The 27,159-nt window shown below is 53.7% G+C and overlaps 9 protein-coding genes and 1 non-coding gene across 10 annotated transcripts; 4 read left to right on the forward strand and 6 right to left on the reverse strand.

Moving 5' to 3' along the window:
- Window positions 1-266: 266 nt before the first annotated feature.
- BO95DRAFT_494788 (type I polyketide synthase) lies at window positions 267-8,322 on the forward strand (the record flags this gene model as incomplete). Its single annotated transcript, XM_025590797.1, has 6 exons — window positions 267-970; window positions 1,062-1,584; window positions 1,682-2,249; window positions 2,312-6,906; window positions 6,970-7,290; window positions 7,381-8,322. The coding sequence occupies 6 exons, from the start codon at window positions 267-269 to the stop codon at window positions 8,290-8,292; spliced, it is 7,623 nt and encodes a 2,540-aa protein (XP_025443108.1). The 3' UTR covers window positions 8,293-8,322.
- A 410-nt stretch (window positions 8,323-8,732) lies between these two features.
- On the forward strand, window positions 8,733-8,805 carry BO95DRAFT_t123. Its single transcript has one exon. It is a non-coding gene; the product is annotated as a tRNA-Lys (tRNA).
- Window positions 8,806-9,203: 398 nt separating this feature from the next.
- BO95DRAFT_442105 (VOC family protein) lies at window positions 9,204-10,120 on the reverse strand. The gene is made up of 2 exons (XM_025586345.1): window positions 9,849-10,120; window positions 9,204-9,775 (listed from the first exon to the last, which is right to left on the reverse strand). Exons 1-2 carry the CDS (start codon window positions 10,084-10,086, stop codon window positions 9,612-9,614), a joined length of 402 nt encoding a protein of 133 aa, XP_025443109.1. The 5' UTR covers window positions 10,087-10,120; the 3' UTR covers window positions 9,204-9,611.
- Window positions 10,121-10,782: 662 nt separating this feature from the next.
- BO95DRAFT_412063 (zinc-binding alcohol dehydrogenase family protein) lies at window positions 10,783-12,081 on the reverse strand. The gene has a single exon (XM_025584231.1). The coding sequence runs from the start codon at window positions 12,009-12,011 to the stop codon at window positions 10,890-10,892; it is 1,122 nt and encodes a 373-aa protein (XP_025443110.1). The 5' UTR covers window positions 12,012-12,081; the 3' UTR covers window positions 10,783-10,889.
- Window positions 12,082-14,043: 1,962 nt separating this feature from the next.
- BO95DRAFT_462962 (uncharacterized protein) lies at window positions 14,044-14,896 on the reverse strand (the record flags this gene model as incomplete). The annotated part of the gene is made up of 2 exons (XM_025588952.1): window positions 14,044-14,494; window positions 14,640-14,896. 2 exons carry the CDS (start codon window positions 14,894-14,896, stop codon window positions 14,044-14,046), a joined length of 708 nt encoding a protein of 235 aa, XP_025443111.1.
- Window positions 14,897-18,359: 3,463 nt separating this feature from the next.
- On the reverse strand, window positions 18,360-19,193 carry BO95DRAFT_431196 (uncharacterized protein; the record flags this gene model as incomplete). The annotated part of the gene is made up of 1 exon (XM_025584998.1): window positions 18,360-19,193. One exon carries the CDS (start codon window positions 19,191-19,193, stop codon window positions 18,360-18,362), a length of 834 nt encoding a protein of 277 aa, XP_025443112.1.
- Window positions 19,194-20,139: 946 nt separating this feature from the next.
- Window positions 20,140-21,250, reverse strand: BO95DRAFT_513845 (NPP1 family protein; the record flags this gene model as incomplete). Its single annotated transcript, XM_025591632.1, has 2 exons — window positions 20,768-21,250; window positions 20,140-20,647 (listed from the first exon to the last, which is right to left on the reverse strand). Exons 1-2 carry the CDS (start codon window positions 20,998-21,000, stop codon window positions 20,140-20,142), a joined length of 741 nt encoding a protein of 246 aa, XP_025443113.1. The 5' UTR covers window positions 21,001-21,250.
- Window positions 21,251-21,549: 299 nt separating this feature from the next.
- Window positions 21,550-22,793, reverse strand: BO95DRAFT_473003 (acetylglutamate kinase; the record flags this gene model as incomplete). Its single annotated transcript, XM_025589696.1, has 3 exons — window positions 21,550-21,716; window positions 21,807-22,679; window positions 22,716-22,793. 3 exons carry the CDS (start codon window positions 22,791-22,793, stop codon window positions 21,684-21,686), a joined length of 984 nt encoding a protein of 327 aa, XP_025443114.1. The 3' UTR covers window positions 21,550-21,683.
- Window positions 22,794-24,864: 2,071 nt separating this feature from the next.
- Window positions 24,865-25,835, forward strand: BO95DRAFT_442108 (acyl-CoA N-acyltransferase). The gene is made up of 2 exons (XM_025586346.1): window positions 24,865-25,342; window positions 25,427-25,835. Exons 1-2 carry the CDS (start codon window positions 24,934-24,936, stop codon window positions 25,657-25,659), a joined length of 642 nt encoding a protein of 213 aa, XP_025443115.1. The 5' UTR covers window positions 24,865-24,933; the 3' UTR covers window positions 25,660-25,835.
- A 556-nt stretch (window positions 25,836-26,391) lies between these two features.
- BO95DRAFT_442109 (uncharacterized protein) lies at window positions 26,392-27,126 on the forward strand. The gene is made up of 2 exons (XM_025586347.1): window positions 26,392-26,605; window positions 26,661-27,126. The coding sequence occupies exons 1-2, from the start codon at window positions 26,519-26,521 to the stop codon at window positions 26,997-26,999; spliced, it is 426 nt and encodes a 141-aa protein (XP_025443116.1). The 5' UTR covers window positions 26,392-26,518; the 3' UTR covers window positions 27,000-27,126.
- The last annotated feature ends 33 nt before the right edge of the window (window positions 27,127-27,159 follow it).

Consider the following 27,159-nt stretch of genomic DNA (forward strand, 5'->3'; position numbering starts at 1 on the left):
CATATCGGAAGTGGAGACTAAAGATTGCGGACTGAACCTGACAAGAGTCCGGTAGCTGTCATAATGGGGTGAGTGGGTAACCAGGAAAAGTCGATGGATAGACTCTCAGAGAGGGTGACCACATTTTCATGGTATATTGGGGTTGTTTCTCACCACTCCACCTCTAAGTTACTATCCGAGCTGCTCCTGCGCTCAGCAACTCACGGCCAAGTCCCTCTATCCTGTGCCACTGATATTTCATTGCAACCTCTGACAGATAACGAGCCATGCATTCTCAAGCCCCCTCCACACCACCACCACCTCCCATCCCAATTGCCGTCCTGGGGGTATCATGTCGTCTGCCGGGCGAGGTGCGGACCCCAGCTGAGTTCTGGCGATTTTGCTGCCAGGCCCGCAGCGCCTGGTCGCCCATTTCCCCAGCATCCCGATTTGACCCTGGGGCGTATTACCATCCCAACCCAGACCGAGCGGGCACGACACATGCGCAGGGGGGTCACTTCCTGTCGGAGGATCTCGCGCGCTTCGACGCCTCTTTCTTTGGGATGACCGAGGAAGAGGCCATGGCAACCGACCCTCAGCAGCGGCTGATGCTGGAGTGCGCGTACGAAGGGTTGGAGAATGCCAATCTCGTACGTAGGCTGTACTCCTCGAGGCTGGGGGATGGGGAGCGCGTCGGGGTGTTCGCCGCCGGGTCCGCGAGTGACTATGAGCTGCACAGCTTCCGCGACCTACAGAGTACGACCAGCTTTCAAGTTAGCGGGTGCGCGGCTTCGTTCCTGTCGAATCGCATCTCGCATTTCTTTAACTTCACGGGGCCCAGTGTGACGATCGACACCGCATGCTCGTCGAGCTTGTCCGCCTTGCATTTGGCCTGTCAGAGCCTGCGCAGCGGGGAGTGTACCCATGCGCTTGTTGGGGGCTGCCACTTGAATTTAACGCCGGACTCCTTCATCTCCTTCTCGCTCTCACGGTATGTCCATCGTGGAACTTCATTCCTAGTCCCATATGCTTCATCGAGCTAGCCGCGCAGAGGCGTCTTTTCTAACACCGAGAACCTTAAGGCTTTTCTCGGACTCTGGCCGGTGCTATCCGTTTGACTCCAGAGGTGAATCCGGATACGGACGAGGTGAAGGAGCTGGGTGTGTAGTGCTGAAGCGCCTCGACGACGCCATCCGTGATGGCGACCCCATTCGAGCCGTGGTGATGAACACGGGCATGAACCAAGACGGCCACACCCAGGGGGTCGGCGTGCCCAACAGCGCGGCCCAGCGCACCCTCATGGAAGACCTCTATCGAGCAGCTCGGATTAATCCACTGGAGGTGGGCTATGTGGAAGCGCATGGCACCGGAACCCGGGTCGGAGACCCCTTGGAGGCACGCGCCTTGTACGAGTTCTTCGGCCGCGGACGCACGGAACCGCTGTGGATCGGGTCGATCAAATCGAATTTCGGCCATGCGGAAGGGGCGAGCGGAGTGATCTCCTTGATCAAGACGGTCTTGATGTTGGAGAAGGACTTCATCCTGCCCAATTGTGATTTCCAAACCGCGCGGTCAGATATCCCATTGGAAGAATGGAATCTACAGGTATAATACTTCTATCAACCTCACTCCGTGCCATGTGAGATGAGTGTGGTGTACATATTAGGACATGCAGCTAACGGTGGTTTCTTTTCTGTTGCAGGTGCCGACAAGGTTGGTGGCATGGCCTAAGGGAAAGCCCTACGCCAGCGTCAATAACTTCGGACTCGGAGGAACCAATGCACATGTGATCCTGACTAAGGCGCCTGCGAGAAACGGAAATTGTTTGTCGATGATCAAATCGCACAACAGCAAGCGACATCCGCAACGAGGACCCCTTCGGTTCTTCGCACTTTCTGGCCACGATTCCACGGCCGTCAGTAGGCAGGCTCAAACTCTGGCTCGTTACGTGGAGCAGCATCCATTGGCCTATGACAGCCACTTCATGGACAGCGTAGCACACACGCTGTCCAAAAGAAGCTTAAATATGCCGTGGAGATATGCGGTCTCCGCTCGCTCTGCCACTACCCTAGTCAATCGACTCGCAGCAAATACAGTACGACCACGACGCGCTCGTGAACCCCCCATGATCGGCTTCATATTCACAGGACAGGGATCGCAATGGCATGCCATGGCTCGCGGATTATCCGAGATATATCCTGTTTTTGGAAAAGCAATAATGGAGGCTGAGGCCCATCTGGCCGCCATGGGCGCCGATTTCTCTTTGACAGGTGGGTCCGCCGGCCTTCATCACTCACGCCTTTCTTCCTAACCCCAACTTATTCTTGTGAAGAGGAACTTTCGAGGGACGAGCAAACCTGCCAGTTTTCGCGCCCATCAATTGGACAGGCCGCCTCCACCGCCATCCAGATAGCTTTGACCAACTTGCTTCGGTCGTGGTCTATCCATCCAACGGCGGTCATTGGCCATTCCAGTGGAGAGATAGCAGCCTCTTATGCCGCTGGGGTCTTCAACCTCCAAGATGCGATAAGTCTAGCGTATTATCGCGGGCTCGCTGCCGAGGCTCTGCGGAATCGGTTCCCAGATGCCAAGGGTGGGATGCTGGTAATCGGAGCAACCCTCGACGAAGTGGAGCGCCTAATTGAGGAAGTGACCCATGGCCGCGTGTCAGTCGCGTGCTTAAACAGCCCCCATAGCATCACCATCGCGGGGTCCATTGAGGGTATTGCCCAGGCCCAGGAGATAGCGACAAAGCAGTCTCTTTTCAACCGCCGACTCGCCGTTGATGTCGGTTACCATTGCTTTCAAATGGAACTCGTCGCTTCCGAGTATGAGCGTCGGATCACCAAACTCAAGCCCTCGCAGTCCACCACGGCATTTTATTCCTCGACGCGCAGCTGTAGACTTGATGGCTTAGAGTTGCAGTACCAGTACTGGCTCGAAAGCTTTGTCTCGCCGACGAAATTTTCAGACGGGCTCTTTTCGCTGCTAAGTGAGGGCACCTCCCAACCACAGATCAGTTGCCTAATTGAGGTCGGTCCTTCTGCAACTCTTGAGGGGCCGGTCAAGGATATCCTTCAAAGTTTGAGTGACGACAGCAAGGTCGAGTACTTCCCTACCCTCCGTCGCCGGCACGACGCCGGGGAAATGGTGCACGATCTTGCTGCTTCTTTGTTCTCCCGAGGAGTGCCAATCGATGTTTGTGCCGTGAACCACAGAGAGCCTTCGATGGCGAATCTGCCGGACACCCTTCAAGACTTCCCGCCCTACTCCTGGGACCACTCGAAGCGGTTCTGGCGCAAGTCGCGAGTTGCTGAAAACGTTCTCCGACCCCAGGCTCCCCGGCATGACTTGATCGGCCTTCGTCTGGCCGAAGGCAATGACCTGGAGCCGCAGTGGCGCGTCTTGCTGCGCGCCGACGACCACCCTTGGATTCGCCAGCACCGGTTCCAAAATAAAAATCTGTTCCCCTTTGCCGGCTTTGTAGCCATGGCAATCGAAGCCGCCCTCCAAGAGGCTATGCAGCACAGAACTAGCTATGATGATGTATCCTTGGCGGAGATCTCAGTGGGCAAAGGTCTTCTAGTCCCGGATTCCGTTCCTGTGGAGGTCGTCATATCCCTACGTCCCCGCCCGGAGGGATCGACTCAGTCTTCCAATGCATGGAAAGAGTTCCGGGTCATGTCATGGGCCGAAGAGCGCGGGTGGGAAGAGAATTGTCGCGGTTTGATCTCCGTCCAGTCTACCGTGTCGAATCCAGTCAATGGCGCTCGTCTGTCGACCGACAGAGCTTGGTTATTTGCCAGATCCCTTTCGGACATTGGAGATCCTTGCAGGTCGGTAGTCGACAGAGATTACCTATATGAGGAGCTCCGCAGGTGGGGGGTAGATTATGGGACTTTGTTCCAGGGGCTGCATGACTGCACCTCCGGCGGGGGCCGCGGCAAGGCGATGGCTCTGGTTCCAGATGTCGTTGCTGCAATGCCCCATAACCATGCGACAGACACTCAAATTCACCCTGTAACCTTGGATATTATCTTTCAAGTCATCTGGCTCACCTTGGGAGCAGGGACCAATGGGCTTCACTGGGCCTCTCTGCCAACATTCATTAAGAGCATCACCATCCAGCGGCAGGGCAAGACCAAATCCGGGGACAAGCTCGAGATCTTCGGGTCTCGATCTGAGCGGAAGTTGGCGAAGCAGGCCAGTGAGCACCATGTCTGGGCTTGCTGTGATGGAAGTTCAGCTCCAATCGTGCAGATTGAGGGCTTGGTCATGACTCCGGTTCAGGACAGTGTGCCGTTGCCGGTGACAACCCGCGCGGAACGAGAACTCGTATATGCATTGCGCAATGTTTCTACTCTGGATCTGATGACACAGCAACAATTCAATCGTTATCTCAGGCCAGATGAGCCAGCCAGCATGGCTCAGTCTCAAAAGGCCCGCATTCTTGCTCAGGGTTCTGCTTGGTGCTTGGCCAACATCCGGCCTTTGGTTCCATCTAAGATGCATACCAAAGCCCTTGAAGCGCTTTTGCAGCCCCTCGATTTGCAGGAGAAACCGCCAGCGATAGATATGCTTGATAGCCTCGGGCCCTCTGGACTCATTCTATCCAAGCTTTGTGATAAGAAGCCCCAGGCCTTGCAAGGAGAGCTTGACCTTCCCAGTCTGATCGACAAGCACGGCGGTCTTGGCGAGTACACTCTGGATCTTCCCAGCTTGCATCAGGTGTATGAAGCTGTGGCCAAGGCCATTGATATTCTGGCATCCCAGAGTCCGAGTCTTAGTATCCTGGAAATAGGATCAATCACATGTGGGCCTGCTTCACAAATTCTCCAACGACTTGGTGGAGGCCCGACCGGGCGCTCGGCTCGATTCTCCAGTTACGTTAGAGCTATGCCGAGAACCAGCTTGTTCTCGTGGTCTGGACAGAGACTGAAAGACTGGGGCAATCTAGTCGGCCACATGCCAGTGGCCCGTCCTGGAGACGTGCCCCTGCAGACCAGTCCCACGGTGAACTACGACGTGGTTATTCTGTGCTCCAACCCGAGTTCAGAGCATTGCATCATTCAGAGTCTGACTCAAGCTCGTATGCTGTTGAAACCTAGTGGCAAACTCATGATTGTGGAGGAGACCATGGCTCATCTTCTGTCACCCCCATTGTACCTTCTCTCGATATTGGGTGACAAGAAGCATATTTCTCCACCAAAATCCTCCGATGAATGGCGTGGTGTGCTCCAAGACTCCGGCTTCTCCGGAGTTGACTTGGCTTACAACCCTGCTGAATTATCTAGCGCGGAGTCCGCAACAATCATTCTCTCCACGGCAATTGACCGCTCGAAAGGCCTTGCGGGTCGAAGTGTGACAATTGTGGTTCCGCCTAATCTCCAATGGTTCCCATTGTCCGATCTGGTCACCATGGTCGAGAGCATGACTGGACGCGCCCCCCGAATCCAGGCAGTATCGGATGACACTCCCATCGAAGATCTCTGTATTTTCCTGGGCGCAGTAGAATCCCCGCTTCTATCCCAGCTCACGCCACAATTGTACGAATGCCTTCATACAGTACTCACATCCTCTCGCGCACTACTCTGGGTTCTGCAACGCAGCGACAATGACGCAATCGGCACCATGGCCACTGGACTTGCAAGAACGATCCGCTCAGAAAGCGGGTCGTGCGTGATCACCCTCGACACCGACTTTAGCTCCAACACCCCGGCAGGCGATGTGATTGATCCCATTGCTCGGGTCATGCAGAAGGCTTTTGTGCAGGACACGGTGGACGGGATGGATCAGGAATACGTCTACCGGGACGGGGTGATCACTGTCCCTCGCATCTATCCCGACGAGGCAATGAACCGCGAGATTTATCGTAATGAGAACGAGACGCGTATCACGGGACAGTCTTTCCACCAGCATGATCGACCGCTAAAACTGGCAATAGAGGAGTTCGGCGATCTGTCTAGCCTTCATTTCCAGGACGACCTCTTGCTGGATGACCCACTTGGCCAAGACGACGTCGAGATCGAGGTGCATTTTGTGGGCCTGAACTTCAAGGACGTCATGCATGCCAACAACCAAATCCACGTCCCAGGGGGATTTGGGATTGAGTGCAGCGGCATTGTGGTCGGCATTGGCAGACAGGTCAGCCGCTTTCAAATCGGAGACCGAGTCTGTGCTATCTCCGAAGGCAGTTTTGCGAACCGGGTCCGCTGTCGGGCTTCCAGCGCCTGGTGCATCCCTGACGCCATGACTTTGGATGTGGCTGCCACCATCCCTGTGGTCTTTTGCACCGCTCTCTTCAGTCTGCACCGCGTGGCAAAGCTTACTAAGGGCGAGAGCATCCTTATCCATGCGGGTGCCGGGGGGGTGGGCCAAGCGGCCATTGTTCTCGCCCAGGCCAGGGGAGCGCACGTCTACGCCACGGTTGGAAGCCCGGAGAAGAAAGCCTTCCTAATCGAACGGTACAAGCTCCGAGAGGATGATATCTTCTTCAGTCGCGATGTATCGTTCGTTGAGAGTGTGCGGCTGGCCACCGGCGGACGGGGCGTCGACGTGGTCCTCAACTCACTGGCGGGGGATGCTTTGCGGTCATCTCTCACCTGTCTCGCGCCGTTCGGGAGGTTCATCGAACTCGGCAAGAAAGATATTATGTCGAACTCATATTTGCAACTTGCGCCATTCGATTTGAACATCTCCTTCACGTCGGTGGACCTGAGCGTTTTCAGTAAGGACCGGCCGGAGCTGCTGCAGAGCGTGTTTGCGGAGGTGTTCGATCTCTTCCAGCAAGGAGTCGTCAAGCCAACATCATTGTCCAGCACCAAGTACGATCTGGCAAACATTGAGTCAGCTTTTCAGATGCTGCAGAGCGGGCGGAGTATGGGCAAGCTTGTTGTTGATCTGGAAAATAAGGACGCCGAAGTGAAGGTAAGCCGACTATCCTTTCCATGCCCACTGACTGGCTCGCGCCTGCTAACAGCCTGTCAATAGGCCGTTACTCGCAACCTCCGGAAAGCAGGCCTTAGCCCTGAGCACACCTACGTAATTATCGGGGGCTCCGGTGGGCTTGGGCGTAGTATTCTCACGTGGTTCGCCGATCAAGGAGCTCAGTACCTGGTTGCAGTCTACACTCGAGATAGTAGTCTCGAGAAGATGCAGACCCTGGTCACCGAGCTCAGCTCCAGAGGAGTAGTGATCCAGCCTTTCAAGTGCGACATCGGCCATGAAAGTCAGGTAGCGGCTCTCTTTGACCAGGGTATCCGTGACCTGCCGCCCGTCGCGGGCGTTGTTCACAGCGCGATGGTACTCCGGGTATGTTAACCCCATCATGCTTAATCTGTCCCGATATCAACATGGATGTTTCGAGCATTGCCCCATTCCAGCGCTGACCATCTCCACTAGGACGTCCTCTTCGAAAACATGACATTCGAAGACTACGAAGCGGTCATCCGCCCCAAGGTCCACGGAGTACTCAATCTGCATGCGGCCCTAGAAAAATGCAACGCTCCACTGGAATTCTTTGTCGCTCTATCTTCCGTCGCCGGGATCGTCGGCAACAAAGGCCAAGCCGCGTATTCCGCCGCGAGCACCTTCTTGGATTCTTTCTCGTACCTCCAGACGGCCCGCGGCCGGCCATTCACCAGCATCGACCTCGCACCGGTGTGGGACACGGGGGTCCTCGCCGGCGACGCGCACAAGCGCCAGCAGGTGCAGGCCACCTTCGCGCACAACGGGATCAACCAGGCCGAGTTTCTGCGTCTGCTCGAATGCGCCATCTTCCAAAAGCCCCAAGCCGATGGGAAAGATACCACAGCTCCCCGCCATCACATCCTCACCGGCCTCGCGGTCCCCGCGGACGCGAACGCCAGAAATCAAATGGAGTGGCCGAAGGACCCCAAGTTCGCTTTCCTGGTCGCGGGATCATCATCCACCGCCTCAGCTTCATCTACAGAACGCTCGAGGGCGGACCCCACCGTGGACGCAAAGGCTAGCCCCAAATCCTTAGCTGAAGTCCTCGCCGCCGTTTCCTCGCGCACCGACGCGCAAGAGACCATTGAAACCGCCCTTGTCCAGAAGCTGTCCGCCGTCGTGATGTGTCCGGTGGAAGACATCGATCGGGCAAAGTCGATCGCCGTCTGCGGGGTGGACTCGTTGTCCGCGATCGGGATCCGGAAGTGGATTGTGCGGGAGCTGGACGCGCCGCTGAGTCTTTTTGAGATTATGAATAGTCCCTCGGTGCGGGTATTAGCAAGGCTGTGCTTGGAGAAGGCGAGGTTGAGGTGTTTGGTGGAGTTAGGGGGTGGTTCGAGGTAGACTCTTGGCTTCTACCCTTGAATATGTATCGTGCTTTTATATCTAGAATGTAAATAAGATCTACAGTGCTTGGGCTGAGTGAGAGACCATGCATAAAAACTTCGTGAGCATAAAGAATACTCTAACTGAGGATTTGGGTAGCGAACTTGTGATGCGAAGATTATTATATGTATCCTATACTAGATGAATCGACCACACCGTTCTATGGTGTGATGACCAACACTTACTACCTGTTATCCAGCAAGCGGTGAGCTTATCTAAGCACGTTTCCGAGAGTTGTTCTCAGCATCCTTGTAGCGCAGCAATGCAGCAGGAACCATCCATCTCCAGAGATCACAATTGTCTAAGGTCCGCTAGAGAAGAGGAACTGCAAAGTTTTATTCTGCAGTGTTCTTGCATTTGGTTATAAGCCTAAGGTATTCAGGAGTTTCAACAAGTCAGCCCGGCTAGCTCAATCGGCAGAGCGTGAGACTCTTAATCTCAAGGTTGCGGGTTCAACCCCCGCGTTGGGCTTTACCTTTTGTTTTGCACATTTATCCTCTTTTGGCCTGTGGGATTGTGATCGATTTCTGGCCCAACACCGGCAGGCATTCGACTGTTTGTAAGATTCGGCGCGGCACTTCTGAACCAAGCTCCACTGTACATGGACAGCAACATGGTCAGCAACTGTGATATGTACCCTCGGCAGCAGATAACAGCAGATAAGCAGAATGTGTAATTGCGAGGATATAGGGGTATTCTGGCTACCCTAACTGCTAGAGCTTTTGCTGACGGGAAAACTCTTAACGTAATACTACTGTCCCTCGTATAGATGGATTACTACCTACGAGTAACTACTGCCGAGCACCTGTTGGAAGTGCATACATCACTGCTACCCAATAACCACCTTTCATGTTTCGGGTAAAACCTAGCGATAACTTTCAGACGGCTAAGCATTCACTATTATTGAACGCACTGCCCCCATCCTGCTTGTCTTGGAATTGATTTACGGCCATTGGGTACCGGGCATGTGGTTTGCCAAAGACCCTTAATCCAGGCTAGCCTAACGCCAGCATGCCAGGTGCCGATGCTAACTGCACCAAGTCGTCAACTCTGTCATGTTTAACACACGACGACTGGAGAGGAGCACCGGCAGTGAGAGCTCGAACCCTCCTCCTTGCCTCGACATGTTCCATGTCGCATTCTGAGGCTGCGGGATGTTGAAGCAACTCGAAATAGCAAATCAATTGGGCAATAACAAGGTAAAATAGACACCCCATCACCATACACCCAGTAAAGCGGCATCATCCCCAACCGCCATCCCCTCCCGGGGATTCCACTCAACGAAGTCCATGATCCACCGCCTCGATGTTATTCCCCGCGGGATCCAACACGAAAGCCCCATAGTACGTGGCATGGTAATCCGGCCGCAATCCGGGGGCCCCGTTGTCCGTGCCCCCGGCCTGGACTCCGGCGGCGTGGAACGCGTCCACGGTCGCGTGGTCTGTCCATTCACCATTCATTAGCACACCTCACCCTCCCTTCTTCACCGGCAGCTAAGACGCGGGAGGCTATACCGTGACAAGTGAATGCAATGTGCGCCGCACGCTCGGAGACGGTCTGGGACCCAATGACCCAGAAGTCGGCTTTGCGGTAGCTGCCGATGTCGTCGTGGACCGAACCGAGCCCCACGATGAGCTCGCCGAATTGGTAGCGGACCTCGTAGCCCAATGGCTTGAGGGCGGCCAGGTAGAAGGCCAGGCAGGCCTGGAATTGGGCTTCGGGGACGTAGAGGCTTGTGTGGTCGATTGCCATGATTATGATTGCTGGTCTAGGGGATGGGCTGAGGTATCGTGCAATAACGGAACGTCGGAGTGAAAAACGATTGAAAGTGATGATGCGATGTGGGTACAGAGATGCAAGTTAAATTAAGGTTGTCTGTGTCATCCCCGCTCGATCGGTGTTTGCATCAGTGGCGGGGCAATACGAGACGCTGCTTGGCTCCCGGTCCGCGGATGCACATCTCTGGCACATCCTCGCTACATTCGGCGTGTGACAAAGTACCAGCATAGGCAGCAGCAACAGGCAACAGCCCTTGCGCATGGTAGCCTGGCCGTCGATGCTGCCTGAAACATGATTCTTGGCGAGAAGGGTTGCTGACGGCTCCAGCAGATTTGGCGCATAGTATGCGCTGCTACTAGTGGTCGGGGATTTCATTTTGATGAGAGTTCTAATGACACAAATGCAACTATAGACATGCATCAGAGCTGATGTACTGCACATGGTCACCATCTCTGGGTGGAGAAGTGAGCATGCTTCACGCAGAGGCAACTGTAGGAATATTTGTGCAGATCGATCGGGCTCAAGTCGTTAGGGCTAACTACATACCTCTTCTCCAACCTCCAAATGGAAGGATACCAAGTTTCGTATCCCGACACAAATCAACCATTAAGTACACTAAACAGTTACTTCCTATCTCAAGTTGCGAATCATCCTTCCATTACCAGTATTCTCAGCACATTCATAAACATATCGAAAGTCAATCAACCCGACAAAGACCAAAGCTGCAGTACATCTCGCATACAACCCACCACCCCCACTCCATCATTCGCTTGCATTTACAGATGCACCTGCCAATGCCCCGTCTCCGCGCCGCTCGAATACCCATCCAGCACCTTATTGACCGCATCCACATCCAGCCCCCGAAGCACCTGATACCCGGTAGGCTTGATCTTCCCCTCCGCCACCCAGCCGGCCACCCTATTCCACAAGGGCCCCGCAGTCGCCGGTCTAGCCGTCGACACCCCCATAACATTCACCGTCTCAAAGCCCGCCCCCTTCCTCGTCGACAGCTTGGACTCATCAACCACCCCCCTCGGAATCAGCCTTGCCAGCTTCCCAGTCTTGGAATTCGACAACGCCTCGACCCCGATCCACTGACTCTCAGGCGGATTGATCGTATCCAGCGCATAGAGCAACTCATCGCCGACGATCGCACGCACCTCCGCCGCAATCTCCAGTCCAGACTTCCCCGTGCGATCCACAACATGCGTAGCGCCCAACCGCCTGGCCTCCTCCGCACTCTGGGCCCCAGCCACCACCACAATCCGCCCGATCCGCGCCAGCGCCGCAAGCTGGATCGCAAACCTCCCCGTATTCGACCCCCCACCCAGAATCAGCAACGAGGTACCCGCATAATCAAAGCTCCCCGCCGCCGCAGCCGAGTCCTCGCCCCACCAAGGCGACGGAATCCCCAGCCCCGACGCATCGAACAGCGCCACGGCGGCCGTCACAAGATTCGTGGGGACGGTGGCCAGCTGCGCGTCCGGGAATCCCGCAGGCACCGGGGCCGCGTACCGCTCGTCCAGCAAGGCGTACTCCTGCAGCCCCTGGGTGTCGTTGTTGGACTCGGAGAAGCGGAGGTTGGAGGGCTGGCCGTGCGGGAGGACCAGCGCGGCCTGGCCGACGACGTGGTCGCCCGGCTGGAAGCGGGTGACCCCGGAGCCGAGCTGCGTCACGACGCCGACGACGTCGGCCGCCAGCACGGCGGGCAGGGCGTCTTGGATGAAGAGCCCGTAGTCCCGGGATTTGGCGTCGTGGGGGTTGAGCCCGGCCACGGTGACTTGGATCTGGACTTGGTTGGCGTTGGGGTGGGGGATGGGCCGCGTGGCTTTGGTGAGGCGCTGGCCGATTGCGGTGGCGAGGAGGGCGGTTTGGGTTCCGGTTTGGGGTTGCGACATTGTGGTTGTTGGGGTTGGAGTTGGGGACTGTGGGATTGTTGAAGGTTGAGGGTGTTGGTGTAGGATTGTGATGCTTGGTTGGATTGACATGCTGCGGGAGTGTCGTGCAATGACTGATTCTTATATGCTATGTATCAAGCTGTGGCTATGTATAGAACTCTACACTATTCGGACGCTCGGACTTAATTCCAGCACTTATCTCCAGTCGGACCCCGGATTAGTTGTGATTATCAAGCGCGGGGGTGATTGATAATCGCCACCCCTAAGGGTAAAGCTTCTCAGTAAGCAGGAACATCGCGCCATCACGGGGAAAGAATCACCATGGCATTAAACATCCTCTTCGGGGGTAGAAGTTATGATCATCAATTCAGGCTATCTGTATGGTCCTTGGCTGGGATTGATCGGTGCTTGTATTGTACGGTATCAATATACATAACGTATTTGGTAAACGAGCCGGCCATGTAAGCGAACCGGCCATGTAAGCGAACCGGCCATGTAAGCGAACCGGCCATGTAAGCGAACCGGCCATGTAAGCGAACCGGCCACCCCATCAACCACCACCACATCCAAGAAACTGCGTCTTTTCAACTATCAATTTCTCCACCAAAAATGCCCCAATCTTTCAAAGAATTGATAAAACAAGAAGGCAGACTATATCTTGCAATTGAGGCTATCTAAAAAGATTAAATTCCATCAATTCGAAAAGCTGCGTCGGTTTTAGCTGTACCACGTTCAACTCTTCAAGAACGCTTGAAGGGAATCATCATTCGCAAAGAGACACGCGCCAATGAACGGCCTAAGTAGCTTTTTGACTCAGGAAGACCATAGGACCTTTGCAAAAAGCCCAGGTTGTGGAGGAAGCAGCCGGTGATATAGGGCCTAAAGATAACCAACTACGCTGCCGGGCACCACCTCGCTGCAGCGCTTGTAGAATTCTTGGACATACACATACGAGGTGTCCTACTAAGAAGGCTTTCATCCAGGCCTTTGAACCTCTATCTACATATTCGAATTGGTGGCTAATATAAATCAGATTTCTGATGTATGCAGTATGCCAAGCCGGCCGGTGGCCGGTTCGTTTACATGGCCGGCTCGCTTACATGGCCGGTTCGTTTACATGGCCGGCTCGTTTACATGGCCGGCTCGTTTACATGGCCGGCTCGTTTACATGGCCGGCTCGTTTACATGGCCGGCTCATTTACCAAATACGTTAAAGGGTACGTAAGTTAGCAACCGGATTGTATAGTACATCCAGGACACGCAAAAACAGCCATCACCGATAAAACCATTTACCAACATAGTTCCATTCGCTTCTACTGCCCTACATTCTTATGCAACAAAGCAGGCACGCCTTCATTGCAATTCAGCACTCCCACCATAGTAACCAATCTCCACGTGATTAGGGCTGATCCATCCATCCAAGCAGAATGCCCACCTCGACCGTCTAAAAGTTCCCAAAAACTGAGACCACAAGATTAAGATATCTTCGAGTTCACCCTCAGCAGCTGCCGCGTAACTGGTATACAAGTGGACGGCTTCCATTCTCGCCGTAGCGGGGCTTAGGTTTTTTTTTTTTTGGAAACGCTGGGACGGTACGGCCCCTCTCCTCATTTTCTCCGAGCCCTAAACCGACGTGCTGAATTTCGAGCACTGTGGAACTTGGAAAATCCCGCCTCATCCCATTTGGACATATTTACAGCGGATGGAGATAGTGTCACAGTCGAGGCCACCCTCATGGACGTGGGTTGCAACTGGAACGTTTCTAGGAACCGTTTGGAAGCGGTCATCAATTCCCTTTCGAGCCTCGTATGGAAGGGCATCTATGGTCGGCATGGTTGGAGAGAAGAGAGGATGAGATGCTCGTTAGATGGGAGAAGCGGCAAGCTGGGGACGCGGGAGGGGCGGCCCGCGGAGGGCCCACAGCTCAACGTTTGATACCATATCTCCATACCATACCCTATTTTCCAAAAGCCGAACCACCCACCAAGCCCTACAACCTCACCCGGGCTCCTTCCGCCAACCCTATTCCCACTCAGCAAAACCTCGAACGATACAACTGCTCCTCCCTCCACGCCCCATAGGTATGCCTCAGTCTCTGCACGCGGTCCCAATCCTGGTGAGTCCGCACCGGGTGGAAAACCTCATACACGTCCACAAGGGCCATCGTCCCCCGGCGGTCCAGCCGCGTACGCACCGCGTGCACCTCGTTCGCCCGGGTCTCCGCGTACCGGACCAGCCTCTCATACCGGTCCAACAAGCCTGTGGGAAAAGGGCCTTGCAGATCCCACTGCGCGACTTCGTCCCCGAATTTCGTGACATCGATCCACAGCTCCCGCTGGAAGGGGCTGAGCTGATCGGCCCACGCCATGCTTTCGCAGTGGCAGTGAACCTCCACCAGTCGCTGGTCCGTGGAGATGACCACGAAGAGGTCTGCGCGGAAGGGGTTGGGGTCATCTTGGTCGGTGATGCCGGGGCGGATGACGCTGGTGCATTTTCCCGGTTAGTCTTGTGTTGTGGTAGGGCAATATAATTTGAGGTAGTGATATGTTGTGGTTTCTCCGGGAAGGAAAGCTATTAGGCCCCTTGTGGGAAGTTTGACACTTCGGAGAATAAGGAAATTTCTCCTACCTGGGGAGGGTAGATACCGCAGCGAGCAACTCGCCCCGACTACACTCCATCCAGAGCCAGACGGCTCGCGACCATTTGCCGTTAACCTCGAACCGATACGGAATCCCACGGGAGGCTAGGGCAGCGATGATGTATTTCCGCGCCCTGGCGATCTCCTGCTTGTTGTATGGCTGCGCCATTCCGCGCAGGTGGGGCAGGTCCACGGGCCAGTATAGCTCGGGATGCGCATATCTAAAATTGGGCGAGCCTTCACTCATAGTGTGATTGCTGACTGTTTCTGGGATGGGGTAACAATGTTGGCATTGACTGGCACGCTGTAGCTTGATTTGCAGAGGTCATACGGCTCTGCTGCTAGATGTATCATGTACAGCCTGCTAGGTGTATCTGGCCGTTTTCTCCCGCCATGTGCAAACGAACAGCCCGTTTTTTAGTAGGCCCGTTGCTCCCCTATCAAACGCCACCAGCGTTTGCACATCGAGAGTCAGGAGGACGTTGAGCCAAGTATTCATTGGCCTGAAGATGCCACGTCATCGGTCTACGATTCTGTGAGCACATACCATGGGAGGAAGAAACTACCAGTAAAGTCCAGAAGATCCTGATGTTTCTTGCCATAAGGCCTGATTCAGAAAGTAATCCCCATAGTTCTCTTCCTAGTCTATTGCGCCAAAAATGCAACGCTCTTTGTAGGGTGCGAATTAAGATTGATTGCCTATGTGCTTTATGAGGAACCGACTAAGGATCCTCGTCGACGGTCTTCTTGCCCTGGAACATGTTCAAGACGGCTTCACTAGATTGGACCGATTTACGCTTGTGTGGCGGAGCCAAGGGGGTTTTCAGGGTCTCGTGTACCAATCGGTGGTGTAGGTTCGCTGGTAGGCTCAGACTCTGGACGTTCTGGAGCTCTGTGTACTTTCTCACGTATGTTCTCCGAGTCTGACGGTGGTGGCGCCAGACGCGCTCTCGTCTTCTGGGTACGGGCTGTCGAAGTGGTTGGAATGGTGGGGTCAGAAAGATCAAAGATTCGCGCAACGCGACGAAGAACATTATCAAGCTGAGTAATTGGCTCTCGTTGAGATCAAATGGTTCGCAACAAGTTCTCTTCATTAGCATAGTGGCGCGACCTCTCCCGAGCAAGCTTCCACTCCGCAACCTCCAAGGGGGTCGCAGCAGGCGGTAGAGGGGCATCGGAGGCTTCCGCGACAGCACTGGACGCTCTTTTCTATTCCAGGAATGAAGGTAGTTTGTGCTTGATGTCTCCCCTCGACGTGAGGGGTAATGGATTAAGAAATCCCGTGTAGCGGTCGCGGTATTCACCCCCGACATTGGAAACAAGGTCGCGTTCTGAGTGACCAAACGTTCCATCCGGTTGAGAAGCTCCCTCTGTTGCGGCAATTGCCTACGGATATGGCATCTCAAGGGATGGAGCAGAAGTGTCTGCAACATGGGAAGCACCTCGCTGCTCCTTCGCCTGACCCTCCTCAATAAGGTCCAACAGTTCAGCTGAAACAAATGGTCTCATCTGTCTGCAACATTCTCGCTGGAGCTACTGTGACTAGCACTTCCTGCATCCACGGGCAGAGATACTCGCGTGACCATGATACGGAGCTGCACGGTCTTTAGGGTGCCGGGATTATGATTGCAACCATTTTCAACCAAGCCATGATGCTGTCTTCCGTTCTTCAATCACAGCAAGATGCTTCCATACGTAGTCGTGAGCCCGTAGCATAGTGACCAATCGACATTGCCCCGGGGTTCCAATCTTCTTCGCTGAATCTTGCTTCCACGTGCGTGCGACCTGTACCGAGTGCCAGCCAGTTGCTAGATGGCTCAGGGAACAGGAAGCGAGGGGTTCTTATCTACATTGTCCGCATGATCCAGTCGCATAATGTACGTGCGACCACCATTGACTATGAAATCACAGAACGTTGGCCATTCGAAGCAGGCTACGGCCTTGATTCACGTATGGTCCCTCAGCTGCGCGCCAAGCATACCTCAGCCACTTTATTGAAACCACTCATCTCGAGGGAGCTGACCGAGAACAGTCACTGACCAAAGAGCTAGTAAGCAGACTGAGTGTACGCACTAAAGGAGGCTTGATTATCGAGCATCCTTTCCACAGCTCACCGAACACGGAGCATTGGCTCGCTTTCCAAGTGCTTCCGGATTGTGCACCATTATGGGCTAAGGAATAGGACCCAGCATGTTGTGTAGAAGCCAATTTCAATGTCTAGCCGCCTGGTGGTTTCATTTCACGTCGCTGACCTCAACACGGATCCACAGATAGCGGATTGCAAATGTTCGGCTCCCAGGCGAAGTGTCTCCTTCTCATAAGGTCTTCGTCAAGCCGTTGACACGATCACCCTAAGTCACATCACCACTTCCTGCTCGCAGGTGGGAGATCAATGACTCTCTCCACGGTGTTGCAGCAGTCTGCCTTCGCAATGACAGGGTTGTCCTCAATAATAACTTCTGCAGCTCCAAGGCCGCGGCACCGTGGGCATGATGGACGGCCGTGGACGCTACAGGCATTTTAGACCGCCATATGAGGCCGTCCACGTCAAAATCTGCCGGATAGCGGATGGATCTCTCAGTCTTTCGAGCAGGCCAATAGCCCAATAAACTCACTGATCGTCCAATCTGACCCCCTTCGGGAGTCCAGTCATTCGGACCTTCAATAGGCCAGTGCTCTCCGTGACCCGTGGCGGATTTCTCCATATTTTTAGTGTCTCCCTCCTTCTGGTTTAATCTTGAAAGATCGACTTTGGATGGTATAGGATCGCCTTTTTGCTATTCTCTGTTGTGGTGATGGGCCTCCATGCTTGTAGTCCTGATTAAGCGATAGTTCAAGTCGGGAGCAGACTTCCAAAGCGCTGGACAGTTGCCAGCAAGTTCTGCGCCATGCTGAGCGCAGGTTCTCACCCGCCGGTGTGGTTGTTCCATGTACTTGGACTAGTGTAGCATTGCATCTGAGATCGGAGTGGAGTCCCTCTGAGACCTCTTTGGGGGTTTTTCCCAAAGGTATGCATAATAGCAACCACGGAAGCCTTGCGATGCAATCGCTGGGGTAATGTGCTGCTCTCTACCCGGTGACGCTCGTTGGATGGTAGGCATGACGGTATGATGTAAACCCCTTTCGAAGCATGGTGCATATTGCAATGGACACCGATATCATTCAAGAGTAGGAGAAAACGTACCGAGCAATTAGTTGACTTAGCATCGATAGCAGTGGAAGTACTCCGGTTCATGATATCAAACCTCCGCTACACTTAGATTGGGCGTCGCATTATCTGTGACAAGGTACGAGTGTGAAAAGTTTATGCCCGTTCGGCCGGGGACAGCATTGGCATTGAGCGGGTGATTTGATTGTCCAGGATTGTGCTTGCGATCATCTGCTTGGACTTTTCCACTTACCATCGGCTTGGCTGGTTTTGACATCCTGTCATCCTCTCTCCGCTGCGCAGGATATTGATAAAATAGTATCTAGGTTACTCAAATGATTCTGACAAAGAGAACCGACCCTAGGGCTTTTTTCGGACCTTGATGTCCCAGGGACTCGGATGATCGACTTTTAGGGATTCACACAAGACCCGGCTTAAAAAGGACGTGCTTGAGCCTTATGTTTCCAGGGAACAAGCCCTTGTTTAGATTGCAGAGTCATTGCTTTGTTTGACTCTAAATTGAGAAGAGGAAAGAGGTAGACGGTAAAGTCCTTTTTGACTCTCAGGAAGCTTGATCGAACAACAAATGCCATATGCGAATGACATAACATGTTGTTCGTGTCTGGTTTCCCTGCTTGTAATCGATCCAGAGGAGGCGGCCATGTTGGATGTATTGCGTAGAGATGAAAGACAAGGTTGTGAGCTGCCAAACAGCGGCCGATCCATGCTTGAAAAACTCATCTATCACTGCAGAGGAATTTTTGATGGCCTCAAAAAATTCGAAAACGAAATCACAAATCCCCGAAAGAGTGGCCAGGTCTGACAAATATGGGGATGAAACATTCGAAGAAAAGAAACCACACCCTGTTTCCGTGAACCTCCCCCCCTGCTCTCCTTGTTGGCAACACGTGGAGCGTTCGGCATTTCCGGTTGCCTCGCGACGGCCAGTATCGGCGTTAACACGACGACCAACAAGAGCAGCAGTGCGAAGAGCAGGAGCTCGAGCAGGATTGCCGCCATTCAAGTTGCCATTGGCACCTCCGGTTGCACTGGCTTGGGCAAGCTGCACCATCAAACTGTCCCTCTCAGACAGGCTGTATCGGCCTGGTGAAGGATATCCTCTCGCAGCGCTCTGGCTCCAGCACAGCAGATCTTGATGCTTTTCCCACCTCATCGATATCCTCACCGCGTCTGGACTGCGCAAACTTACCACTCCCCACTGGCAGCTGCGAGGAGGCCTAGTGGCTACCCGATAGGCACAATCCCATTCATCTTCAGTTCCTTCGTCGAATGCTCGTCTTGTGTATCGATATCCCCTAGGTAGTTGTCGTACGCTGTTTGGCGGGTGTGTACGATAAGCAATCAAAATATTCACCGTGCAAAAACGCGCGCGCATGTGAGGATGACAGGAAACTCTCAGCACGGATTGTCTGAATCTCGACGTGGATCAGGGGGGCTTAAAGAGACCATGTATCGTCAGAAATCCTACGGCGTGATGATGCCTAGATATATCAGTGTATATCAGGGAGAATACGATCGGAAAAAGGCGATATTCGGTTCGGTGGATTGTGAGTCAGCCTGATTTTTGTAGGTCCATGTCTTTAAGAACAAACGTGGACAAGCTTGTAGATAGATAGAAGCCATTGAGAAGTGAAGTATGACCACATGGATTGAGAATAGAGGAACGCAGTCTGCGAGATGGAAGGATTCTTGTGAAGCAGTGGAGGTCAAAGGTCATGACAATCGATGAGGATCCAGGGAAGATGTTGATAAAGCGATACATTTGGAGGATAGTGGAAGAGAAAGAGAGATGGTGGGTGAGATGGTGGGTGAGATGGTGGGTGGATGAGAAGGTTCATGAGAGGAGAAGAGAAGACGGAGGATAAGGAAGATCCTCATAAGCTGAAGATGGGCAAGCTTAAATGATGTTGAATTAGCAGGAGCCATTCACCTGTCAGAGTTATCAAATAGCTCCAATTGTTCGCAAAAGAAAGATTAGAGTAAGATGGACTGCAGTTAATCGTGCCTCCCTCAAAGTGAATCAGTCGGATACGGCAAATCGTGATTTGCCAAAAACAGAGAGTGAATGACATAGCCGTCCCAAGTATATATGTGACCATATAGGTATCGAAATCTTCATCGACCTATATAGATCGTGTTGTGTTCCTCAGTAGTACTAGCCAGTAAACTTGACATTCGCATGACCCACGATTCAACCAGAATACCACTTATGTACAGCAGCGCAAGTCAGTCACCGGGAGCCTTTCGCCACAGAAACATTACAGCCATATCCACCTGCAAACCTCACATGTACCCACCCCCTTTCCTACCTTAAGGCCAAATCAATAAGTAGCCTTTGCCAGATTCTCATCAAACGTCGCATCCTTGAACGGCACGATCGCGCTCCCGAAGTCCGTATCCGACAGCGCCGTGCTAGCAGCCGAGGGCAGACTCTCCCAGGCGACCAGCGGCTGGGTGCCGCCGACGGTGGTCGTGAGCCCGCACGAGTGGTCGATGGGCCAGATGCTCTCGTACTTGATCAGCGGCTTGACGCCGTCGAGCGTGTACCCGTCGGTGGAGCAGTCCCAGCCGCCATGGGCAGAAGGGCACACGGCCAGGATGTTGTCGGCGGTGTAGACGGTGGGGTCAGAGATCCAGACGATCACCCCCTCCCAGTCGTGGCGGTGGCCGATGCCGGTGGAGGGCTCGTCCTTGGGCATGTACCAGCTGTACAGCAGGGCGGTCGGGTAGGTGTAGTCGCCCGTGGAGGAGACGTTGCTGCGCACGTAGATCTGGCCCGTCGAGGAGCTGCAGTCGCCGTCGGAGGCGCCGGTGGGGGCGAGTCCTGCACTTTTGGGGAGTTGGAAAGGGTTTTTGATAATGAGTGAGGAAGGAGGGCATGGAGTGCGGGGAAGGGACAGGTTGAGGGGAAGGTGTATGCGGGGTTATAATGTACTGTACTGTACTCACTTGGTATCCCCCTCCGCATCAACGGCAGGGAACGGTACACATCCGTTGACCACGTAAAGGTATGGCTGGTAGTTCAGGTACAATGTGCCCGTGGCATCGTCAGGGACCGTCTGATCAAATCCCACGATCTCGTCGCTGGCGATGGTGCCGCGTGCACTGAGCTTGGAGATGGCCGGCCGGGCCTGGACCATGGACAGGCCCGTGGCGAGAAGTAGGGCAGATCGGAGAGACATGATTAACTGAAGTGAGGAATTAGAAGATTGACCTTGGCCACTTGAAACTCTGAACAATGTTCCTGGCAGCTTGGAGCAAAGTCTGGCAGACGGATGGAGCGCTGCCTTTATGCTGGTCGCAAGGGGTAGGAATCGGCAGGATCGGCACTTCTCCCCTGAAGAACCAGTTATCACGGTGGGGAAGAACGGTCGGTCGGCCGCACAACTCCACCATTGGAGTTCGCGAGCAAAAGCCCATTGTAACCATGTGAGAGAGAACGTGATGGATGATCGGAGGGGAAGTGGTTGAAGACAATGGATTGCTGGACGGGATCGATATTAATCCCGTCGGCCATCTTCCTCCAATCAAAGGGGGCGAGAGCTTCACGCGTCGGTTGAGGATCAGTGCGTTGCCGCCACGGTGGGATTTGTCTGGTTGACAGACATTCTTCAATGAACAAGCTAGCTGGAGGTAGATAGCTTAGTCTATTGCTTGATGGTTTAAGATGATGACTTCTTCAGGTTGTTGGCACTCTGCAGCTTAGGGCTGGGCCGAGGTTGACCCGGTGCGGGTTCGCAGGGCGCCAAAGTGAGCATCCCTTGGAATCAATTAAATGTATGTACTGTAAGTAGATTGTGATAAGAAAAGTCCCCTAGACACCGCCAGGGCGAGAATAAAATCACCGCACGGGCAAGTCTCCTGGTCAGACCATAGCAACCTGCTGCTGCAGTCCCGCCTGCCCATCAACCAGGCCCATTATCATCTCGCTTCCTCTTGCCACGGGCTCAGGAGCAACTTCTTTCCTAGCCTTAGCCCTTCGGATCACCGTCCCTTCTCCATGGCCTTCGCCCGCAAAGACCTCCTTCAACAGCCCTCGAGGATGTACTACTGACACCCTTACCTCTTCCCCATCCTTTCCCTCCAACAAATCGTGCACGGCCGTCATCCTCACTCTCCACCGCATCCCTAAACGCGTCCACTCCTGCTTCCGCAACCACTCCAGGCTGATCACGTCCATTTTCCTTCCGGTTCTTCCGTTCACCAAACCGCCCGTCTCGGAAAGATACACGACCTTCTCCGGGCGCAGCACCCGTGCCAGCGCAGATGCGGCCAGATCCGCATGAACATTGAGAACCTGGCCATCGGAAGTCTCTCCCATGCAGGTCAGCACCGGCACGCACGATGCGCGCAAAGCCGCCCGGATAGACGAGTCTTCAACCTTGTTGACTCGGCCCACGTGACCGTACTTGCTTGCGTCAACGTACTCAGCTTGAAAAACACCCGAGGTTAACGGCCGGGCAGAGACACCGATACTCTCAAGCTCCTGAACAAGCTTAAAGTTCTCCTCGAGTAGAGCTGTACGAGCCAGTGCCAGGGTACGTCCATCGGTGACGCGGATGCCATCATGGAACTCTGACTCGATCCCCGTGGCAGAGAGCAGCGTGTTAAGCTGGGGCCCCGCGCCATGAACGAGAATCGGGTAGAGGCCAATTTGGCTTAGGAAGGCGATCGCAGATGCAAGAGATGGGAGGTGGTCAGCTAGGACAGCACCGCCGACTTTGATGACGGCGAACGGGCGGGACGAGAAGGTGGGTGTGCTGAAGTAAGAGAGGTACTGTTGGGCGGTGTGTTTGGAGTCTATTTGGCGCAGGAGTTGTGCTATCGTGGAACGAGTCGCGGCCACTTGGTCGCTCTGAGTCTGCGAGTACAGTCGGATACTATGAGCAGGATATACTGCGGGCAGAGTTGAGCTGCCTCGTATAGAGTGCATAAGTCCCAGTGGGACCGGTATGCTGGGAGCGAAGCGACCCATGTCGTAGACAAGGCAACTGGTATATGTTATCGTTCGTTGGGGGGCGAACAAAGTCCAGGTTGAACCAGCGCGGGGCAAAAGGGTTTATATCCCTCACTGATAAAGAGCGCATAGGCAGCCTAGTTCGTGGCTGGATTTCAGGATCCGGTTGGGTTGTGTTATATCCCTCATCGCGGCCCGCGGTCGGAATCGAACCGACGATACATCACAGCAGTGACTGGTGGTGGGGTTTGACTGGAGCCATGGTTCCAGGCTTTATTCCTAATTTCAAGTGGCAGGCAGCCACGAATATCGCTCAAATACAAAGTCGGCCATGAGAGCGGTTCTGTATAGTTTTGGTGGTGTTGCAACACTGAGTCGCTCGCGCCAACAACGACTAGGTAGTTCGTGGTGGCGCCCAAAGTCAGCCACCCCTCCCCCAGCCATGCAACTCGGGCAGGCACACCGACAAGATGACAGCAGCCGGGTTCTCTGGCATATCTCCTGCAGATCCACGTAGTTATCGCGTACTGATAACAAAGCATGGATAATTCCCATTTTCCTTCAGGGTAACATCGCGTAGCGCGCTCACCGCCACACTTCAAGGTTTCATCTCCCATCCCGCTTGGTGCGTCATTTTCTCGCCTGTCGGCTATTGGTTGGTCAAATCACGCTGCAAGAGAACTGGGAAGACACGCATCGGGCACGCACGAGAAGTTCGACGGAATGTCATGTCAGACACTCAGAAAATAAGTTAACATGATCAGGCGAGAATCTGCCAAGCGCTCGGAAGGTCTGGAACTGATCAACGATTTTCGTCCATTCCGCACAAATCAAATCCAGCCCTCTACCGACTAACACAGCGCTGATAGGTCTGGGCCTGGGCATTCAACACAACTCTTTGATCGCACTAAGCAGATCCAAGTTAGTGCAAGGAATCACTCCGAGGCATTGAAAAGCATGCGGTGGTTGTGCAGATGTGGGAGTAGCGCCAGAAGCACCCGGCGCCACGCGATGGCCATCCGTCAAATGCACTTATTGTCGCGACGTGCTGGATCTCTGGGCTTCTCAATGACGATATTCCATTTTTAAGCGCACGCATCGATTGTAGGTCGTTGTTGGGCAAGTTGGGAAAGAATATGGTGCCTCCAGTATTCGAATCAAGAAGTCATGTGTACGCAGCTGCCTGGATCAAACACTTTAATTTACCACAGCATTTCACTGAAGGTCGCAAAAAAAGCAGGCAACAGTCTCATCCTAGCAAAGTAGAGAAGAAAGCGTCTGACAGAGGTTCTGTGATGCCGGAATGACCAGTATAGCCCCCTGAAAGAAGCAAGGGCGCATTCATGAAGGCTATGTTCGCCGCAAATGTGGGTTTTGTCTTGTCACACAGCATCATCCGCCGTATGCCTCGTGTAGATGGGCACTGATTAATGATCAATTGGGACCCTGCTATTCAGCGGAGAGGAAGAGTTCTGTAAAAAGCGACCGTGGCAAAGGAGCATTGAAATATGCCTTCACTCGGAAAAAGCTGGATCTGATTTGACGACCGATCAGTCGCGCTGAGGCTGGCTTCTCCATCGACTAATCAACAGACGAGATGAGCTCAGATTAGCCACGTTGGACCAGGGTCCGGAGCCTCAAGCACTGACTGACATCGTAAGTTGTCAGTTGGTGACTTGTGGCCTGGATGTTCTTGAGTATTGTAAGAGTCGCGTTCAAAATGTGCGGGCCGACCCACGTTCTCTCTCCAGTTACACGGATCGCGAATGGCCATTTCCAAGGACAGCCATCGCCACGCATCAAATAACAAACTTCCAAATTCCAACTACTACACCATGGTACGTAGCAGGCAAATTTGTCCGGTCGGAAACCAAATCCTCTCGTTGGTACAAGTGAAGAATGAAGTATAAGAGCGGGGCGACTTCGCTAAAGGCTTGCAGACGCATCCATGATGGATCCAACGCCTCCCATGCTTGCCCGCGCGGGCGGGGGCGGGGAGACTAAAATTAAATTAGTCTCAGTCAATCAGTCAGTCTCGATTGCAGATTACGATGACCGATGACTCAACCCCTCATTTAAACCAGTCACTTATCTATCTGCTCACCCTCCAGCCAGCTGTTCTGTTTCCTCCACTTTTCTTCACAGTTCTTCAACCACCATGACAGCAGCTGGAACCATTCGTGTCCCCCAGAAGGATGGCTCGCCTCTGCGACTCGAGTTCGCCACAATCGACGATCTGAATGAGATCACCGATCTGTGGTACAATGCCTTCTCACCCGGCATGTTATTCCTCTGGCCGGACACCCCCGGGGTGCGCCAGTGGTGGAACGAAGCCAACCGCCATGACATGCTCCACAAACCCAACGCGAAGTATCTCAAGGTCGTGGACACAGCGCAGAATGGCCGCATCGTCGCGTACGCCAAGTGGTCGCTGGAGACCGCCGAAGAGCGCGGACCACGGTGGCCCGCGTGGCATTCCGAGATGGACCCGGCCTTGATGGATAAATTTCTGGGCCACTTGGAGACCAACCGGGCGACGGCTGTCGCAGGTGCTCCCAAGAACTTCTGTACGTTTGACCCCGGGAGAATTTGGAGTATCTCGTTGAGGATTATTGAGCGGAGGGGACTGACGGTGCTCACGCGACCACCAGATCTTGATATGCTAGCGACGCATAGCGACTACCGGAAACGGGGCGCGGCACGCTTGTTGCTGGAATGGGGGTGCGAGGTGGGCGACGAGGAGAATGCGCACATTTATATCGACGCGAGCACCGACGGTCAGCCGGTCTATCAGAAGTTCGGCTTTGTGAGCAAGAATGATCCTTTGGTCGATCCGTTCGAGGTGGCGGCCATGGTGAGACATCCTGGGTGGAAATCGGTTTGACGTCAACGTGTCCAGGTGTTTTGGAACTGCAGATCATGAGATGGTACAACGGCACATTCTAGCAGTGAGATGATTGACAGACATAGATAATTTGGTTAACATTGAGAAAGCGTGGTGCCTTCCTTACCCACGGCAGTGCATCTCAGATCCTGTTTTTTGGCTAGATTAATATAAGGCGTTGGCAGATGGATGCACCCGGTTAGTTGACGTAAACTCAAGTGATCTCGCGGGGTGTATGCAATCATCGACTTTTTATACTCTGCTTTCGAGGACAAATCGTCCTGACAGCTTTTCAAGATCGCAATCGGACGGTGTTGTCGGCCCGTTGATGCTTGGTAGTGAGACCCTCGATTTTATTTAAACACTCATCGCGGAACACCGGATGGAAAGAGCTGTCCGACAATCCTGCTTTCGTCGTACTTGCGACACAAGCTAGTGACTTATAAACTCTTCTTTGTCAAAACAAGTCTCATCCCTGCTAGACTAAAGCCAATAGGACAATGATAGTACAGTACTATAGTAGGTTACTATACCCAATCGGAGTCATGTTATTCGGGTCTACCCGACCCTCAACCAAATGACCCTGCCGGATCGCAGGCTTCTTGAACAAATTGGGACCCATAGGCAGCTGCAGTGACCTGACCTACAACCATACTAAGCAGGCATCTCTGCTTTTACCATTCCCGTCTTAGGTTTGACATGGGCCTTACAACTAGCGTGGCTTTGTGCACTGTAAAGAACACCTTCTTCCCTCCTGGGAGAAACACATCAGCTGTATACATTCTCACTGTTCTGCGCACAAATAAAGGGTAGGAATTGCCTCATCTTTTGACCCAGACAGAAAGACATTTTTTATCCCATGCTCCGATGTCCGTTACAATCCATCAACAAAAACCCCGGTAAACTCCCAATGCAAGAACCACGCGGAGAAGCAGCCAAGGACATGGTATGCACACTCTCAATCCTTATCTCAACAACACTGATACTTCTAAAACCCACAGCCCGAAATACAGCCAAACACCGCCGAAGCACCCGCCTGCGCCAATAACTCCGTCTTATTGACCACCCTGCGCGCCTTACCAAAAGATCCGCTGGGATTCTCTCATCTGGGTATGGACGGAGTGTGGCGGAACTTCGGTCACGATCGCAACGTGATCAGCTATCGTGCTCTCAGCCCCGAGGAGATTTTTGAGGTGCCGGGGATTTTCCCTGGCTGGGTGCGGGAAAGGATTGAGAAGGGGTTGGAGGGGGTTGATGGCAGGGATGTAACGGATATCGAGCAGCTGTTGCATCCTAGGGAGGAGCTCTTGCCGAAATTCGAAGATGATGGGGGGTTGTAGTCACGATACGGCATTTCTGTTTGTATTCGATGGGAGAATCATTTCTTGTTGTTGTTATGAGGTGATTCTGCTTTTCGGTTTCTTGCCTACATACTTGTTGTCAATTCCATCTAGCACATATCGTGCATTGCTTGTCATTTATTGGAAGATCTAGTTATAT

The sequence above is a fragment of the Aspergillus brunneoviolaceus genome (genome assembly GCF_003184695.1).
Source record: "Aspergillus brunneoviolaceus CBS 621.78 unplaced genomic scaffold BO95scaffold_27, whole genome shotgun sequence".
Lineage (NCBI taxonomy): Eukaryota > Fungi > Ascomycota > Eurotiomycetes > Eurotiales > Aspergillaceae > Aspergillus > Aspergillus brunneoviolaceus.